The sequence below is a fragment of the Heliangelus exortis genome, chromosome 3 (assembly GCF_036169615.1).
Source record: "Heliangelus exortis chromosome 3, bHelExo1.hap1, whole genome shotgun sequence".
NCBI classification, from domain to species: Eukaryota; Metazoa; Chordata; class Aves; order Apodiformes; family Trochilidae; genus Heliangelus; species Heliangelus exortis.
This window is the reverse complement of record NC_092424.1, coordinates 40439268-40457410: the sequence shown is the minus strand read 5'-3', so window position 1 is coordinate 40457410 and position 18143 is coordinate 40439268. Positions and strand designations below refer to the sequence as shown.

The 18143-nt window shown below is 39.9% G+C and overlaps 1 protein-coding gene across 5 annotated transcripts in view; it reads left to right on the top strand.

The window, feature by feature from the left end:
* PLCB4 (phospholipase C beta 4) overlaps window positions 1–18143 on the top strand; it is a 196408-nt gene that overhangs the window by 126312 nt on the left and 51953 nt on the right. For all 5 annotated transcript variants that reach the window (XM_071740292.1, XM_071740295.1, XM_071740293.1 and 2 more), the window contains exons 9-17: window positions 2826–2907; window positions 3710–3810; window positions 4439–4496; window positions 8991–9099; window positions 12635–12845; window positions 13466–13559; window positions 14215–14294; window positions 14747–14831; window positions 17359–17449. In XM_071740292.1, coding sequence (XP_071596393.1) covers window positions 2826–2907; window positions 3710–3810; window positions 4439–4496; window positions 8991–9099; window positions 12635–12845; window positions 13466–13559; window positions 14215–14294; window positions 14747–14831; window positions 17359–17449 — 911 coding nt within the window. The remainder of the gene's footprint in view (window positions 1–2825; window positions 2908–3709; window positions 3811–4438; window positions 4497–8990; window positions 9100–12634; window positions 12846–13465; window positions 13560–14214; window positions 14295–14746; window positions 14832–17358; window positions 17450–18143) is intronic.

Below are 18143 nucleotides of genomic sequence, written 5' to 3'. Positions count from 1 at the left end.
ATATTAATACATATGTAAAAATAAATACAGAACTATACATACTCAGATGAGTTCTGTATCTCCTTGGTAAACTAGGCAGGACTTCCTAGCAGCATAGTAAATTTTTTTCTTAGTCTATTGTAATGAAGATATGAGAGCTTCTAATTGTTTTCACAATCTCTTAGAGCTAAGAGCATCAGTTTTCTCAGCTGATAACTCAGCAAACTCTGGGGTGGGTTTTTCAGTTGAAAAGAACAAGAAAAACTTGCATGCTAGTTAAAAGTTATGTCTTAAATGTACTTCCCTGTAAAAAAACTCAGATGCAAAAATACTTCAAAAATACTGCCAAAAATACTTCAGCTTTTATAGGAACCCCCAGGTTATTATTTGGTTTTCTTTACATGGTAAATGAGTTGTTGGGTTGGTTGTTGTCAGTAGCAGAAAAGCTAGAACAGTGTATTTATTTCTGCACAGCTATTAACTATTACAAGTTACTGATTTTCAGTCCACCCTGGGTAGGTAGTAATTGTCCCCCCACCAGCTCTGGAAATTAATTCTTGCTGATACGTTGAGCTACTTTCCTCTTTTGCAGTATGTGAAAACTACATGTTTAGATCATGCTGGTTTTTCATAAATAAAAATTCACAGAAGGGAGTAAGAAAGAGGACTTCATAAGAAAAGCCACAGTGAACATTTTTTTAAGGGACAAAGAGGGGATTTGTCATCTATAGAATCTGCAAAAAGACAAAGGACATGCCATGCTGCCTTTCAGGTTTCTTCAGTTTCATGACTTAAGCAACACCTTGATAGTGTTAAGGCTGATATATTAATCTTTCAGCTTTCTCATGGCCAATCTCCTGCTTATTCCTCAAACTTGAACTAAACTGCCATGAGGCACCTTCATGCAGAAGTCTCATAAGGAATATCAACTGTATTGTAAAGATGAGGGTCAAATACTATGTGGGCAAAGTAATTTTCAAGACTATAGAGCTTTTTCCTGTGTTTGAACATAGAGCCTAATTCCTCAGCATGAACTTAGTGTGCTAGCTTTTCTGAAACTGCTTCTGCCTTGAAATATTTTGCCTTGCCTTTAGTGAGGCCACTTGGAGAAATGTGAGAGGCTGTAGGAAGGGTGTAGAGGAGAAATGAAGGGGGGAAAATATTGGTCAGCTTGGTAGACCTCCAGTGGAAAACAGGGTGAAGCCAGGAAGCAGTGAGAAATGTGGGCAGAATTACTCTGCTGTGCAAGATGCACCAAGTTTCACATCGTTTACTCAAAGCTCCCCTCTGCAATACTTTCCAAAGGTTGAAACCACTGATGCTTCCCCTTCAACTGACCCCCAGATTGCTGTGGTCAGTCCCTCTCTTGCACCTGTTTTTTAAATACGAAATGTTGTAGTCATAAGTCATTGCAGTAATTTTTAAACACAAAACACCCAGTCAGCCCTGATTCATCAAGCCTCCTCTGCCTGCTGCTGCTCAGGGACACCTGTAGCAATTGCTGTAGCTCTGGGGATATGGGTAGAAAGATGAATCTCTCAGAATAACTGGCAGATCTATTAAGCTGTAGGAATGTGTATCAGAAGATCACCTTTTGTTCATTTGCACACAGAAGTGCAGTAAAACACTGAAAAAAAAAATCTCACCTGGGAAATCAGAGCTCTCTGAATTTCTTTTCAGGTTTAAGATAAATCTTTGCAGCTAGCACGTGGCCACGGGGAATGAAGAGCCTTGAGAAGGTGGCACTGTCAGTGGTAAATGGCATAAATATTAGTACAGTTGGAGGCTGCAGAGTAATGAAGATTCTTCTCTTTTGGATCTTCTACTTTTGGATTTTAATGTACTCTGGGGTATATATCTATTATGGTAAACATACTGTGTCAGGGAAAGAATAAATTCTGACAGTTGGTAGTGTGCAACCTTAGGAGAGCACCAGATTTGTCTTTTAGGCTTTGATAAGTTTTAGCAGTGGGAGTCTATTACTATATCTATAGATTTTACAAGGACAGGGGAAACTCATCTCAAATGGAAACAGAAACAGAATTTGATTTGTTTAATTTCAAGTGAAACCAGTTTTTTGGTCTCATGCATGGTGAAATCTCTCCTGTTTTGTGAAACAAGGTGGATGTTAATCAGCTTGGTGGGAATATTTGAGTGGTAGCTGAGATAGACTTAAATGAGTTGTGTGTAGTACGTCAAGAGCAGGGTTATTCCTAAGGTGAATCAGCATTGACAGGGGCAGTGAAGACTGCAGCTGGTGGGGGAGCAGGGAATGGCATTTGACTTGCAGGTGGGAGGCTCTTGCTAGCAGTGTCTTCTTGGAAAGGAAGGAGGAAGAAAGTTGACATTGGGAGTGATTCTTGCCTACTTTATGGGTGCCATGAGAGACGCAGGTTAATTCTTGGAGATGAAGGGAAGTCACCACAACCAGGAATGCCTGGAGATATGAGTCTCCTCACTTGTAGAATCTGCTACTTTTTAAACACAGTCATTTATCTATGTGTAGAGTTTAAAACAGCAAACAGAATAATGTTTTGTGGAGCTCTGTATCCCATTATATTGGAAAAAAACCTGTTCTTTTTGTGGTTCATTATTTTGATGTATTTTCTAGTGGATAGCTTGCAGGCAGAGCACTGCTGTTCTGTGATTCTTAGAGCACTTTTTCAACAGCACTATTACTTGGAAGATGTTTACATTCTTACATTCATCCATTGAAGCCAGAGGAAAATGTTGGCAGTAAAAGCAAGAGAGATAACTGATTGTTTAAAAAGTGACTAACATTTCTCCTTTCTTTCCCCACTCCCCCTTTATTTTTTTTATTTTTTTTTTTCTTTTCTTTTCTTCAGTATTACCAGAACCTTTGCATCAGGTAAAACAGAAAAAGTCATCTTTCAGGCACTTAAGGAACTAGGTCTCCCCAGTGGAAAGGTATTTATTTGTTTTTAATGACTTTTAAAAATACTAATAAATCGATGAATCATTCACATTTGTAGCTGTGATCCGAGTCATTTGCATCCCACCAAAACATGCCTATTGTTCATTATTTACTTATTCATCACTGTAGGTAGTTTACTAAAACCAAAATGTAATTAAATCTGTATGACACAGTGGTCCTCCAACCTCTTAAATGAAGCTTCCCTTCTTTTCTGCAACAGTCTGGACACAGAATATGCACTTAATACTTTTCCTGTTGCATACTGACCTCTCAGTTGTATATTTCTTGGACTCCTTCTGGCACCTGAGATGAAATCTTTTCTCACTGCTGCAGTGCTCATCTTGTTCAGAGGAGGCCATGATACTGAATGTGTCCCATCCCTCATACCCCTGAATGAGAGCTGCTTTGCTTTTTAGAGCTGGTGCACCCACCAAACCTGGGACTTATTCTCAATGTTCCTTGGCTTCAGTATAGGTATCCGGAAGTTTGTACACTATTTTGGACTTCTGGGGTTTTGTTTAAGCCTCAGAAGGCAAATAAAGATTTTTTTTTTCCCAGTTCTGTGTTTATGTAGAATTAATGTGAATGTGAGGTCACGTTATACGCACATCAAACAGATCTAGGATAAATATTAAGAACTGTTTTCAGAAAATAAAAAAGAAAGTAGGTAATTGTGTACCAGCTAAAGAGCAAAAAGAGTTGTTGGCTACTTTTTCTGATGCAACATATGGTCTTAGAAAAAGAGCACATAAGCCCTCTTTTGCTGCATAAATATATCTTTGAATTTTGTTACAGAATGATGAAATCGAGCCTGCAGCATTTACTTATGAGAAATTTTATGAGCTCACCCAAAAGATATGTCCCCGAACTGACATAGAGGACCTCTTTAAGAAGATGTAAGTTCAAATTTAATATAATCTTGCTTTAAACTCATTTTGCTGTATTTTTAGTCCATATGTAATAGTGACAGAACACTGAAGATTATCTAACCTTGAATCCTACTAGCATCAGCAGTATTTTAAGACAAATTTAGTTTTGGGTTTTTTTTTTCCCCACTTCCTTTCTTCTCAGATTGTTAATGTAAAAGTTCACTCTGTATTTTAGAGCAACTTTTACATGAGTTAGAGGAAGAAACTGGACTTTTTTTTTTGCATTGGCTTTACTAACTAATGTTAATTTTAACTTATTTTAACTTGCTTCTTTAGGTGATTAACATAGTATGTGAACTAATTCAGTGAAATAAGAAATTTGAAGTTTAAAAGTTTCTTCACTCAATTTATTCTAAGCTGGAGGACTTACATGTTGTTTTATGAACTGATGTTTGTTAAGTTATAGGAAGTATGGGAAATATATTGTGCCAAACACAGAGAGTTAGTACGTTTTCTTTGTTCATTTTGAGATGATAGAGCTACTTCAAGTAGAAAAGTAGGTTGTTTTAAAAGTATCAACAATGTCAACATGTAAATCATACCTACTGTAGCATCATATATGAAAACTTACATTCTCTAATAAATTTCTTTTCAGCAATGGAGACAAAACTGATTATTTAACGGTAGACCAATTAGTGAGCTTTCTAAATGAAGTAAGCTTTTTCATACATTAACTACCATACAAGTCTGTCTGCAGTGGCTTGCTTCTTCCAATCCTTCCATTGCATGAATCATGCCATTGTTTGCTATGCTTTTGATCTGCTGATCTTTCCATTATGGTAACATCCAGATGCAAAAATCAGCTCAAACCTTGTATGTTGTGCTTTCTACATGTTGGCTTTGCAGGTTGTATCTGTTGATTACTTGCTGTTGTGTTATGTTGTATGTTATGTATGTTTTTTGCATTTTATACTGTTATATTTATTGCAGATTCAACTAAAACATACCCAGTATTTATTATAAGCAATTATCTTACCTGTAGGCCACAGCTAAATATATTTGCTAAACCTTCTGAATAACAGAAAAAATGGTTTTATAAACAGTGGTTTGATTCTTCTCCACGGTATTATTACAATCTATTACAAATCTAAGAGCTAAGAGGGTATTTTAAGAGTTTGTGTATGATTTTTAAAATACTATGTGTGCAGGATAAGAGGAAATCTTTTTATTTCTCTATTTCCAGAATACAGTTGTTGGCAAGAGTCATGAGTGTGTGAAGTAGTTCAGTAAACAGTGTGGGTTTGGGTTTTTTCCTATTCCTAAAGCACAGTAAGTTAAAGAAGACTGATTCATTTGTGATTGCAGCAATAAATGAACGATGTAGATTTGTCAAGAACATGCACATGAAAATAGGCATATGCTGCTTGGTATTGTGCCAGTAGATTCCTGTCATCAGAAGCATGGGTAGCTCCTTTACCTCTCTGTGTCATGTTCTAGGGACTGGGAACATTACCAAAAATCTTCTCCTCTAAAATTATTTTGCTAGGTATAAATATTTTATTTTCTTTATTTATTTATTTATTTATTTTTATCTGATACTCTGTATGAAAATTCAAGCAGTGAGTTTCCCATACATCAAAAGAAGAACATGATTTTCATTTTCGGTAGGGAATGCATGCCTTATTCTTCACCAAACCTGAATTACACATAGGAAGAGCATTCAAAAAGAAGAGATAATGAGATGATTAACAGCTTAAGTTACATACCTGGGGCCTTAGTTCATATCCATATAGTTCTCTGTATTAGCAAATTGGAGCACATGCTTAGTCTTACTACTGTGAGATGTTCTTTTGTCACAACTATTTTCAAAGTTCAGTGTCTAAACATTTACAGGACTGAGGTCATAGCTAAGGCGTGTCATTTTTGCTTTGGACTGAAGAGAGAAAGGATAGCATGATTTAAATTATAAATTATCTCCTTAAAGTACCTCAGCTTCCAATTCACTTGAAGTGACAACACTTCACATCTTGTTGGCTACATTCTTTCTGACACCACGTATTTTGCAATTGTAAATCTTGGTTGATTCTTTTGCTTGTGACTGGAGCTGGGAAAAATTAGCCAAGTGGTTTTACACAAAAGGACATTCATTTTAATGACTGGAATTAATGCCTTTGGCTCTGTGCTGGAAGTTTTTTCAAAAAACTTGAAATAGAGTTTCAAAGTCTGATCGTGATTTGAAAGGAACTAAATTATGCAGAATTTCCCTCCTGAAGTGCTCATTTCTGTCCCCTTGACAGCTGGACAACATTGCAATTAGCAGTGGTGTTTAATGCTAGAAAATATAAAAACATTGTTATTGTTTTACAGGAGAGGGGAGTTACTTGGCAGAGCAATTCATCATGATAGTCTTTAACCTAAATTATTTTAAATTCAGAAACCTCCAAGGCAGGCTGCGGAAGCTCTAAGTGTTACAGGTTTTAAGGGAGCATGAAGATATGTTAGTATGAGTGGAGAGTGAGTTTTTAGAAAAACTTTAGAAAAAGTTTTTTTCTAAACTGCTGTCTCTGTTTGACTTTTAAATGCTGCTGGCTAGAAGCTAATTTGATTGTGTATCCATATTAAAGCTTCTGGGAATTTTTTAGAAATTTAATTATTGTCAGGCACCAAGTATTTTGTCTTGGTCTTCTTTTTTTAAAGTCAAAAGTTTGAAGAAGAAAATGCAGGAGAAAAAGAACTGAGATCACTACTATTGAGATTTGCTCCTGCCATACATTTGCAGTAATAAAATAATAAGCCAAGTAACTGTAAAAATGGAAATTCTGTTGTCTGACCGAGACTTATCCTTTCTCCAGGGAAGGAGGTATGAGGAGATCCTTTTCTGTCCTTGTATTTCCCACTACCCCCCCCTCCCTTTCTTTCCCATTTCCTTGCTCTTCCTCCCTTCCTTCTTCCACTCACTTGCTCACTTTTCCTCCCTCCCTCCCACTCACTCGCTCTTTTTTCATCCCTCTCTTTTTTGTCTCCACCAAAGAACATCCTTTTTTTTCACTGCTGCACAGGACAAATTCAAGTGGCTAAATTGATTTCAGCCCATTATCAACTGCTGTGCATCTCAGTTTGTATCCACTCAAAGAGACCGGAGTCCAGGCTGTGAGGGACTAAATGATCTTTCTCTCTCTGCAGAACCATACAGGCATTATTTCCACCCCATGCTTTTAGGTGGTTCACCCTTATGTGGTTAGGAATGTTTAGAGTAAGGGTGTCCTGTCTAATGTGGTAGCTAGAACAATCAAATGCAACTTCGTTGACCATACACAACTAGTCCTGGGGCATGTTGTCTTTCTAGGTGAAACTTGATGTTTTTAGTTTTGGTCAGCTTTTGTGTTACAGCTTGCCAGTGCCACTAAGCAGAATATTTCCCCAAGACACACTAGAAAGCATTCTTCTTTTTCTTGAAGTAGAACTTCATCAGTTGTCAATGTTGCTTTATTTTTAAAACCAAGTAAACATTAACTCTTGTTCAAATGGAAAAGTTATAGTAATTCAGGATCATTCCTACAAGAATATTTAGCTCTTACCTCTTTCCAATAACTATGGGACTCTTTCTGAAGAGGACGCTTTTTGCGTTATCCCATTTATTTTCTTTTGCTTGTTTAAGACTAACTAGAAGAAGGAGAGTGGGGAAGAGCACTTCTTTTGAGTTAAGAACCTTCCCTATTATTTCTTACAATGTTTTGAAGTGGTGTATTGTCACTAATGGTATAAAGCTTGTAATTTGTCACAAATAGACTACTGCTGCATGCCTGTTTTGTGTTGCTGTTGTTTGCTGCTTAGCAAGTTGTCTTGCATCCATCTGCTCTCATATCATATTTCATCTGAGTTTTACTTAGATACACAGACAGCCGACCAGTAGTGAATGAAACTGTTGTATTTTAGATGCTGCAGACTGTCAGAAACATTACTTGAAAGATCCCTCATGAATTGCATGGTTAAATTAGCATTGGTTGTAATTTCTTTGATTTAATTAAACACATGCACCGCTGTATTGGTTGTACAAAAAGCGAGTGCTTATTTTTGATTGGATATGGCTTTTCTTTAATGAAAAAATATCAAAAAGTTTACATATAGGGAATTACAGCAAATGCTGATAGTGTTGTGCCAAGCCATGTCAACATCATCCTGCCCACTCCAAATTATTGATCACCAGTATGGGGGTGGCCTGTTACATTTCTGAATTCTGCTTAAACTAAAGCTTGAAAACTGTGCACCTACTGGGATAAAAGAGTGTTTTCAAAATCATATTTATTTATTTGTTTTATTGCATCTGCTTACATGCCACTACTCTGTTCAATTCTGGTTTTAATTTTCCTTTAGTGGAGAATCAGGCACACAGCGTGCAGCTCTAATCCAGCAAGGAGAAAATCAAGTTATGTAGCACACTATTAAGTGAAAAACTTATAAACTCAGAGTTTCAGTAGTGCATTAGAAATCACTGCTAAATTGTATTTAAATATTACTTATTTCATGAAACACTAATTTCAAAAATTACTATGAATTGAAGAGATAATACTGTGAAGCTCTTTGAAGATGTATATGTTTCTTCTAAGAACCTACACGGTTGTTTTGAGTAGTCAATAACATAGCATTTCCATGACTCACAAATAATCATGAGTAGTTGCATGTTTTTAAATTCAAGTTTCAAATTCTGTATTAATAGTATAGCTTTATTTTACTTTTAATTTTTACTTTAGCTGTAAATCTTGCAGAAGACATGCATTTTTACAGAGGTGATTACAGTGCCATCAGTCAAGTCTGTCAGTTTACATAACCTACAAAAAAAATTTAGGAAGAGAGAGAATTTACAAAGAGGAGAGATTTAGCTATTTATTTCAACATTTCATTTGCATGTATACCACGTGCAGTCATAATTTTCATGAACAAGCAAGAGTAAGGCTGGTTACAGTTTCACTGGATTGTTTTTTTTTGAAATATTTTTCTAATCAAACTGCCAAGGTTTTTTATGAAAATAAGGTTTATCTTCTGTCTAAATCTAAATTTACTGTTGAATAGTCCGTAAGTTGCAGGGCTTTTTTTTTTTTTTTTTTAAATGTCCACTTCTTTCTTTGCCATCTGCAGTAATGAAATGCTTTTGGATGATAGCCATGCACTATATTGTTTTGCTGAATTCCATTGTTTTCTAACCTTAGCATCAACGAGATCCTCGGCTCAATGAAATTTTATTTCCCTTTTATGACACAAAAAGAGCAATGCGGATAATTGAGACATATGAACCAGATGAAGACTTGAAGCGTAAAGGTAAATATGGGAGGGGATCCAGTATTCACTGGGGTATTGGTTCCAAGGTATTCCAACTTTTACAAGGGAGCTTTCAGCCTTTATGGTCAGGAGACAAGAACTTGTGTGGCCACCCAGTGAACTCGATGAGGAAACTGATCTACTGAAAAATATCTTTCCCTCAAAATCTGTGATTTTTTTAGGATTATTTCTCTGATCTAGATCAGAGGGTGGCTACAAAGACAGACAGCCTTCTGCTGGTGGTCTCAGGTGAGGCCAATCAGGTGATAAGGGGGAGGCACCCAGCACTATGGAGAGGGATATAAAGGGCTGCAAAGAGCACCAGTGGCCTGGAGCACGGTGAACAGGAGCAGGCAAACCTGAACGGGGCAGGGCAGTTAGCGAGGTGGTCTCAAGGTGAGGCCAATCAGCTGAGAGGGCTATAAAGGGCTGCCCCACCTTCTGCTGGTGGTGTCAGGTGAGGCCAGTCAGCTGTAAAGTGGATGGCACTCAGCACTGCTGAGAGGGCTATAAAGGGCTGTGAGGAGCTTCCCCACCTTCTGCTGGTGGTCTCAGGTGAGGCCAATTAGCTGATAAGGGCGTGGAACCATGCACTGCTGAGAGGGCTATAAAGGGCTGCCTCACCTGCTGGTGGTGTCAGGTGAGGCCAGACAGCCGTAAAGGGCATGGCACCCAGCACTGCTGAGGGGGCTATAAAGGGCTGCGAGGAACTTCCCCACCTTCTGCTGGTGGTCTCAGGTGAGGCCAATTAGCTGATAACGGGGTGGCACCCAGCACTGCCAGGGGGGATATAAAGGGCTGCGAAGAGCACCAGCGACCCAGAGTGTGGCGAACAGGACCAAGCAAACAAAATGAGACACAGCAGTTAGCGAGGCAGTTCATGCAGGCCGGGCAAGTAGGAGGGGGACAGCCACCTCCCAGCTCTTTTTAAGGAACAATGGTCTCCAAAAAAGCAAAACCTGGTGCTGTTAAGACTCAGGGTGTCTCCACACATATGGAACCCTTTAAGAGGGATGTAGCTGTTCAGGCCTCTGGCTGTGTAGAGTGTCTGAGCTTCGTGTTAGCACCAGAGGACAGTGTGAGTGGGGTCTGTGTGTGATGCCAGCAAGTGAATGACTTGCTGTGCCTGGTGGCAGAGCTCAAGGCGCAGGTAGAGAGACTAAGAAGTATTAGGGACAGTGAAAGGGAAATTGACTGGTGGAGTCACACTCTTTCTAACCCAAAAGAAGTCCAGAAGGAGACAGTGAAGCCCTGCCACTCCTGCCATCAGGCAGTTGGAGCAAACCAGGTGGATGGGAGGGAATGGAAACAGGTCCCTCATCAGAGAGACAAAAGAATCCCCTCCCAACCCCCCCCATCTGCCCAGGTGCCCTTAGAGAACAGATATGAGGCCCTGGACTCGAGAATCAGGCAGAGGACAGACAAGAGGAAGATCTGTCTGGAGGGTCTCCTGTTTGCCCCCCATCTACCAGATGGGTTACAACTACAGCTACAAAGAAAAAAAAGAAGGGTAGTTGTAGTTGGTGACTCCCTTCTGAGAGGAACTGAGGGCCCTGTATGTCCACCGGACCCATCCCACAGGGAGGTCTGCTGCCTTCTTGGGGCCCGAGTGAGGGATATTAGTGGGGTACTCCCCCAGCTAATTCAGCCCTCTGGTTATTATCCACTGTTGGTAGTCCAGGCTGGCAGTGATGACATTAATGGAAGAAGACAATTAAAAAGGACTTCAAGGCACTGGGTTGTTTAGCTGATGGGTCAGGAGCACAGGTGGTGTTCGCCTCAATTCCTGCAGTAGCAGAGATGAGTGAGGAGAGGAGTAGGAAAACCTATTATATCAATAGGTGGCTAAGGGATTGGTGCCACCTGCGGAACTTTGGGTTTTTTGAGCATGGGCCAAATTTTATCAAACCTAGTCTCTTCAAACCAGATGGGCTTCATCTATCTAGCAAGGGCAAAAGGACTCTAGCCTATAAGTTGGCGGGGCTGATAAGGAGGGCTTTAAACTAGGTTTGAAGGGGGATGGGGTCGAAACCGGGCTCTCCAGAAAGGAGCCCAAGGGTGGACAGCCCAAGTTAAGAGCCAAATCAGCAGCCCAGCTGAAGTGCATGTACACCAATGCACCCAGCATGGGCAACAAACAGGAGGAGCTGGAAGCCATCGTGCAGCAGGAAAGCTACGATGTAGTCGCTATCACGGAAACGTGGTGGGATGACTCCCATGACTGGAGTGCTGCCATGGGTGGCTACAGGCCCTTCAGAAGGGACAGGCAGGGTAGGAGAGGTGGAGGGGTAGCTCTGTATATTAGAGAGGCAGCCACCTAGCTTATAATAGGATGTTTTATATAAGTTTATTGAAAACTTGTTCTCTGAGCAAGGCAGTTGCAAGAACTGTCTCAAAACAACTCTTGCACTGCTCATGTCCTGAGCTCTTATGGGTGTTGGAGGTGTCTGTGGTTGAACTTAGACCCCAACACTTATCCGTTCTGAGGAACAAGCTGTGTTGGGATCAGTGGCAGCAATTAGAAATGTTACTGTCCCCATTTGTCCTCCCTGCCCTTTTGCTGGGAGTTACTGCCATCGTAGCATGGAAGAGGAGAAGACTGCAGCCTTGCAAAGACCTCAGACCCTCAGGCATCATAATAGGAAGCCACTTAGACTAGATGTTTGTCTTAACATATCAAGCTGAGTAGCTTCTACCCATCCCCACTAATGCTGTGTCTGGTGATGAGGGATGTACAAAGCTGATAATAGAAGGAGGCAGTATCTTAAAATGTTTTAGTGCTGCAACCTGGTTATGTTCCCTCTGTGCCTTTGTGCTGCTTTATGATTACGGTCACTGATGCCAACGGTGCATCCCACAGCAGCACCTGCCCCATTTTCTTTCTCTGGGTCACTGGCTGGGTAGAATTAACAGTTGTCTTTCTCAATCTATAAACTTAAGGAGCCCTTCTGTAACTGGTTGTGTAGTTTTCACCTTTCCCTATTGTACTGTAGTCTTTATGTCCAAACTGCTACAGGACGAACTTGTACTGTGTGTGCTACTCTAGGCACTGCATTGTATGCTGGGTTAATAGATGCTCTTTTAGTTTTGTGGAAACATGGACTTTTCCAGAATCAGCTGGGAGAGAGGGAGATACTTCTCTTGTCTAGGATTAATTTATAAATGTTATGAGGATTATCTACTCACAGGAAATGTAGCTTGTTTCTTTTCCTCTCTGCAGGAATCAGAATTCTTCAAGTATTAGTGACTTGGCTGCCTTATGTGCTTATTAATGCCTTAGTGCTAGCCATAGGGTATTGAGCGTGGTATGCACCAGATTTTTTTCTGTTGTTATCTAGGAACACAGTGGCAGATTTTTGCCAAGGACACAGTTTCTGGTCAGTTTGGACCCTCAGAAGGCGAGGACTTTATTTTGCTTGCAGAGGCCTGTATAAGCATAGCTTTTGTACTCTGAGCTATTCTCTGTGAGATAGTTTGGTTCCTGCCCACTCTACATTTCTAGTAGTAATTTGCCTTGCTTTCTTCTTCTTTCTAGGTGTCATATCAAGTGATGGGTTTTGCAGATACTTGATGTCAGATGAAAACGCACCAGTTTTCCTAGACCGTTTAGAATTATATCAAGAAATGGACCATCCTTTGGCTCATTATTTTATCAGTTCCTCTCACAATACATATTTAACAGGCAGACAGTTTGGTGGCAAGTCTTCGGTGGAGATGTACAGACAAGTGCTTCTGGCTGGATGCAGGTTGGAAGCAGGAGACAACAGCATTTAATATTTGTGAATCAAATACTTTATACCTATATAATATACCTTGGTGGTGATATATTGCATAACTGAACGTATAAATACTTGTGTAGTAAATGAAAATAAATGTTTATCACACTTCTTACAAAAACATGGAGAGGCTGTGAAATGTAGAAATTAATTTTAGGAGAAATTGTGAGAAAAATAACAGAAGTTTGATCTCAAAAGGACAACGAGAGGATTTCAGAGGGCTTTCTGCTTTGTAATTAAAAAGCTAATGTTTAAATGAGAATCGGTCTAGGATTTCCTGCTTAATTTCTCAACCTACCAGAATCTATCACAGTTAACTGAGTAAGAGGATAAATGAGACGAGTGTTAGAGTGCTAAAAACATTATTCAGGTGTAAATATATCAACCCACACACATTATAATTGAGTTAATACACCCAGAGTTCTAAAATGAGTCTGAAGTTACAGATAAGCAGCTTAAAAGGAATTGTGTAATGCTGCGAACTGCTTTATAACTTACTGCTCTGAACAGCAATGCTTAGAACTTATCCTTAGTACCTTGCCTGTAGTGAAACACTAAGGGAGCTGACATAATTTTTCTTGGGTCCTTAGGTGTGTTGAGCTGGACTGTTGGGATGGCAAAGGTGAAGACCAAGAACCAATAATAACGCATGGAAAAGCAATGTGTACAGATATCCTTTTCAAGGTAAATGCCTGACCTTTACACCAGGGAGTAAGCCCCATAGAACCCCTGGACAAGAATCTGTGCAGGGGCACCCTCCCCTTCTCAGCAACCAGATGCTGCTCCCTCATGACCAACTAACAGGTTGTATTGGCACAATTTCTTGTCCCCAGTTCTCAGGACTTGCTTCTGCCTTGCATCATCCCCCCTCTGTGTAGCGTCTGCCTTTCCACAGAAACTGCAGGAGGCAGGGTTACTTCTTTTGCCCTGTACTTTCACATCCTGTGGCGTTTGCACAGTAAATTAAATATGTTTTCCACCATCTGAGAAATTTCTTAGCTGTGGAAATGATACGAAATCACAGGAGTTATTGTGGAAGTAGAAATCCTCCCTGGCAAGAGGAGATAGCAGCAAATCCAGTGATAGTGTTGATTGTTTCTGGATGAAGCTGCCCTCAGTGCTGCAGGTGCAGTGAGGCACCTGTTGTGTCCAGAGTTCAGGTTGTTGTGGGGGAACAGAGAAGAATGAACATACAGTTTATCCTAGTTCTGGCTTCACTTATCACACTTTGAGACTCAGCTCTGTGTTTCTTAGGGTGGGGTGGAGAGTTAAACAATCTCTTTCATTATGATTGTAATTTGATCTGTTCTAATTTGAATTCTATTATTGCATTTTCAAGGATGTAATTCAAGCCATTAAGGAAACAGCGTTTGTTACGTCAGAGTATCCTGTCATTCTTTCATTTGAAAATCACTGCAGGTATATAGTGCTCTTAGGATTTTTTTGTAGTGCAATACGTGAGAAAGATGAGAGAGCTCAAAAATAGTATATTTGAGTAAAAATACTAATTTGAGTCTATTTGGAATCTGGGGAGGGATATGCAGGTGTACTTAGTGTCACTTGGAAGAGACTGTATTTTAATATAGTCAATCTTTAACTTAATAATGGAAATATTTTTAACTGTGATAAATCTGTAAAATATATTTGGATGTTCTATTAGTTGTGTAGGATTCAGTTAATCTTTTTTTTTTTGGTCTTAGTAAATTAATCTGTCAGTTAATAGACTTACTGAGAGTTCAATTATAGTAAAGTAATACTTATCAGTTGAGAGCATAAAATTTGAGATGTCTCATTACTTAAATTCTCTTTTGCTGAATAATAAGAATTTCTTTAATATATATTTAAAAATTAACCAACACATTTTTTTCCAGCAAATATCAACAGTACAAGATGTCAAAATACTGTGAAGATCTTTTTGGAGATCTCCTGTTGAAGCAGCCTCTAGAAACACATCCAGTATGTTATATTCTGCCAGTCTTTTAATTTTTGTATGTGAGCTGTATTTAATAGAGGTGATAAACTGGGATCATATCACCTGTAGTGCTGTACACTGCCAGTCCTGTGCTTTCAAAAATGACTAATGATTATGGCTGTCTACACTTCTTGGTACAAACTTGTCTTTATCTGATTTGTTTAATCTCTTCTGTACAGGGCTCTGGCAAGCAGCTGGGGAAAATCCATCCCCTTGATGTGTGACGTAATATCAGCACCTACATAAAATACACCACATACATTGTATTTGCAGGACATAAATAATTCTGAAATTGCCAGTCACTGGTAAAAAAAAAAAAAATTAATTATAAATTGCATGGTCTCAGCTGAGGAAAATTCTTCTTTCAGCTACACTTTGCATGCTTCATGCTCCAGGTCAGGTCCCACAGTCTAGGGGGCCCCCACTACTGCATTAAGTATTAAATTAAGCACAAAGAGTTCCCCGCAGTTCATTCAGACCATCAAGTGCACTGTGATCTGCATGCACTTCACTCTCCTGTGTGGCAGGAAACAATAACAGCCACTGCTTCACAAACACAGTATTTGAGACTTTAATAGCTTGTTACCTGGTGTTTGCAGCTGCTCCTCCAGGCCTTCCTTACTGTCCTGGGCAACATGCTCACTGTCTGCCAGCAGACACCCAAAACCTTCATATGCTCTTTAGTGCACGGGGAGCCACAGCAAGGAGGACTCTGCCTTACCTTTTCAGGTCCTGTCCATGTGACCCCTGCAAAGGGACCTCCTGGTATTATCATCTCTAGTGCTATGCTTTTCTTGGCTTCCCTTGCATGGTGCAGGAACACAAAAGGCCTGGCGAATACCATGTTGTTTCCCTGAAAAATGCATTCCAGAGGAATAAATCTGGAGTGTTCCCCCGTAACATATGTAGCATCATGCCACATCCCTCACAATTGACAGCTTTCAGCAACTTTTAGGGAAGACTGAAACCAGAGCTGGCCAAAGGCTGCCATGCTACTACCCCAGCACCCAGTATTAGGTCTCAGCTGCCCGCCCTCTGTAGCACTGCTGACTCTGCTGTGTTTAGTGTCCATTCCTTCTCAGGGGAGAATCACAAAGCAAATGTTGCAGAGATGAGAAGAGGAACTCTAAATGTGTAATTTGTGGGTGCTTAGTTTTTGAGACCTTAATTAGCTGAGGATGGCAGACTTGAGAGACATGGCACTGGCTGAAACAGATTTGGTTTTCAGGAAAAGCAAATATTTGATCAAATGGGCATCCAGCTATGTATGCCCTGTGCTTGGGTATGTTGGAGACTGGTATCCTGGAAACCCGGGGATAAATAAGCTCTGCGGCACTGACATCTAGTGGTATTACTACCCAAGCGCTCTCACAAACTCGTCTTTTCATCCAACACGCTGAAATTCCCATGGCTGAGCTAGCCTGGTGGTTGAGGATAGTCTTTACTATCTGCAAGGAGGTTTGCAGGCGTTCTGGTCGGGTTGGGTTGGGTTGATTTGGGTTTTTTTTCTGGGATATATGTCACCTCTGCTGGTTTTATTTGGTTTCAAGTCATAGTGTTTTGTTTTTTTGTTTCTTCATCTAGAATGTTGAATCTTTGTAGTCCAGAGTTGGATTTTAGGATAAGAATATCTGAATATTTCTTCTAATAATTTTTAGTAGTCCTGGAAATATCTGCTGCTCCTCTATCACAGTTCATGGAAATCACAGTCCAATATAGTAGTAACTCCTTGCATAATATTCTTTGCAAGCCTGAGGTGGAGAAGGTGCTTATTACTATACCCAGATCTCTTGTTTCTTAGATTGACTGATGTCATGGGCCTTAAGTCAGAGGATTCGGTACTTTTTCTCTTTTCTCTAATATTTTTTCTCTTCCCCAAACTGGAACAAATCTTTTAGTAGTACTACCTTGTGTATGTGAAACTTCCCATTTGCAAATACAGAAGATGTGACCCTGTAGCCCTACTATGCAAAAATAGTCCTCATTACCTAGCCAAGGACTGGGTAGTTTTCCATTCTCCATTTCCAACCCATTTCTACTCTGTATGTGTGTGAGGGCTGCCTCACTTGCATTATTACAGCTTGAAGGGACCATAAAAGGTGACTTATTTAGAGATCAAATGATAATGGGCTAAACTGTGACTTGAACTTTGTGTGAACCTCAGAGAGAGAAAGAAAGTAGGAAGCCCTCTAATGAAGAGTTGCAGGGCACATGCCCACTTCTAGGCAGGAGAGAGAGGGAGATGCGTTGACCAGTGCAGCTGAGATGGTGAGGTTGGAGAGGAATGTTCTGGCTTCAGCCAAAACCATTTACCTGAGCTCCGCATTCCCACTGGGTAGGGAAGAAGCAGAGGAGTCAATGTTACTGCAGTCACACTACCTCCCAGGGCTGTGCCTGACCTGGCACTGCTTGTTCACTGCCCCTTAAAATTGACTTAAGTCAGAATCCCAAGAAGGGATACAGAGAGGCCAAATAGCTGTTAATAAGGCTTTTCTTTACATTATTTTACAGCTTGATCCAGGTAAAGCTTTACCTTCTCCTAATGACCTCAAAAGAAAGATTCTCATAAAGAATAAAAGGCTGAAACCTGAAGTAGAAAAAAGTAAGTAAAACATCTGTCAAGTCTTAAATTAAACAGAACTCCTGATAGATACCAATAAACTTTGCTTCTTAAGTTTTCCAAGTTGCTTGTACTTCAGTGTTGGAAGTGTCATGTAAATGACAATTTGCCCTTGTGTTTCATTTGAGTCTCAGAGTCTAGGCCTTGATATTAGCACGTAACATAGGCATAGATAGACCTAGAAATATAATCCTGGAATTTTAGTCATATTGCTGGTTGAGCTAAAATATAACACTGATAGAATCTTATGTAAATTCTGCCTATACTGGTATGTTTGCATTTCTGTGTTTTTCCAGGATGAGCATAAAATGAAATGGAACTTCAAATTGCTGTTATTGCTATTGTTGCCAGTCCTGATATTTATCTTGTCTCAGTAAAAATAATGTTGATGTATTAGTTTCCACTACAGCTGTCATGATAAACCCTCATCCTTCTCCATTCAAAGAAGACAGACCTCCCACTGGCTTCAGTCATACATGAACGGTTTTCTACTGTCTTAACTGAGATGCAGATAGGAACACAACTGAAAATCCAAGCACTTTACCTCTGTTTGCATAGATCAAGAACCAAAGAGGTAGAGGTCTATTTATTCTTTGAAGGAGTAACATGCTTGCTCCAAAGACCTCTGAAGTCCATGGAAATAGTTTTCTTCAGTAAGCTTTAGACAAAGCCCTTA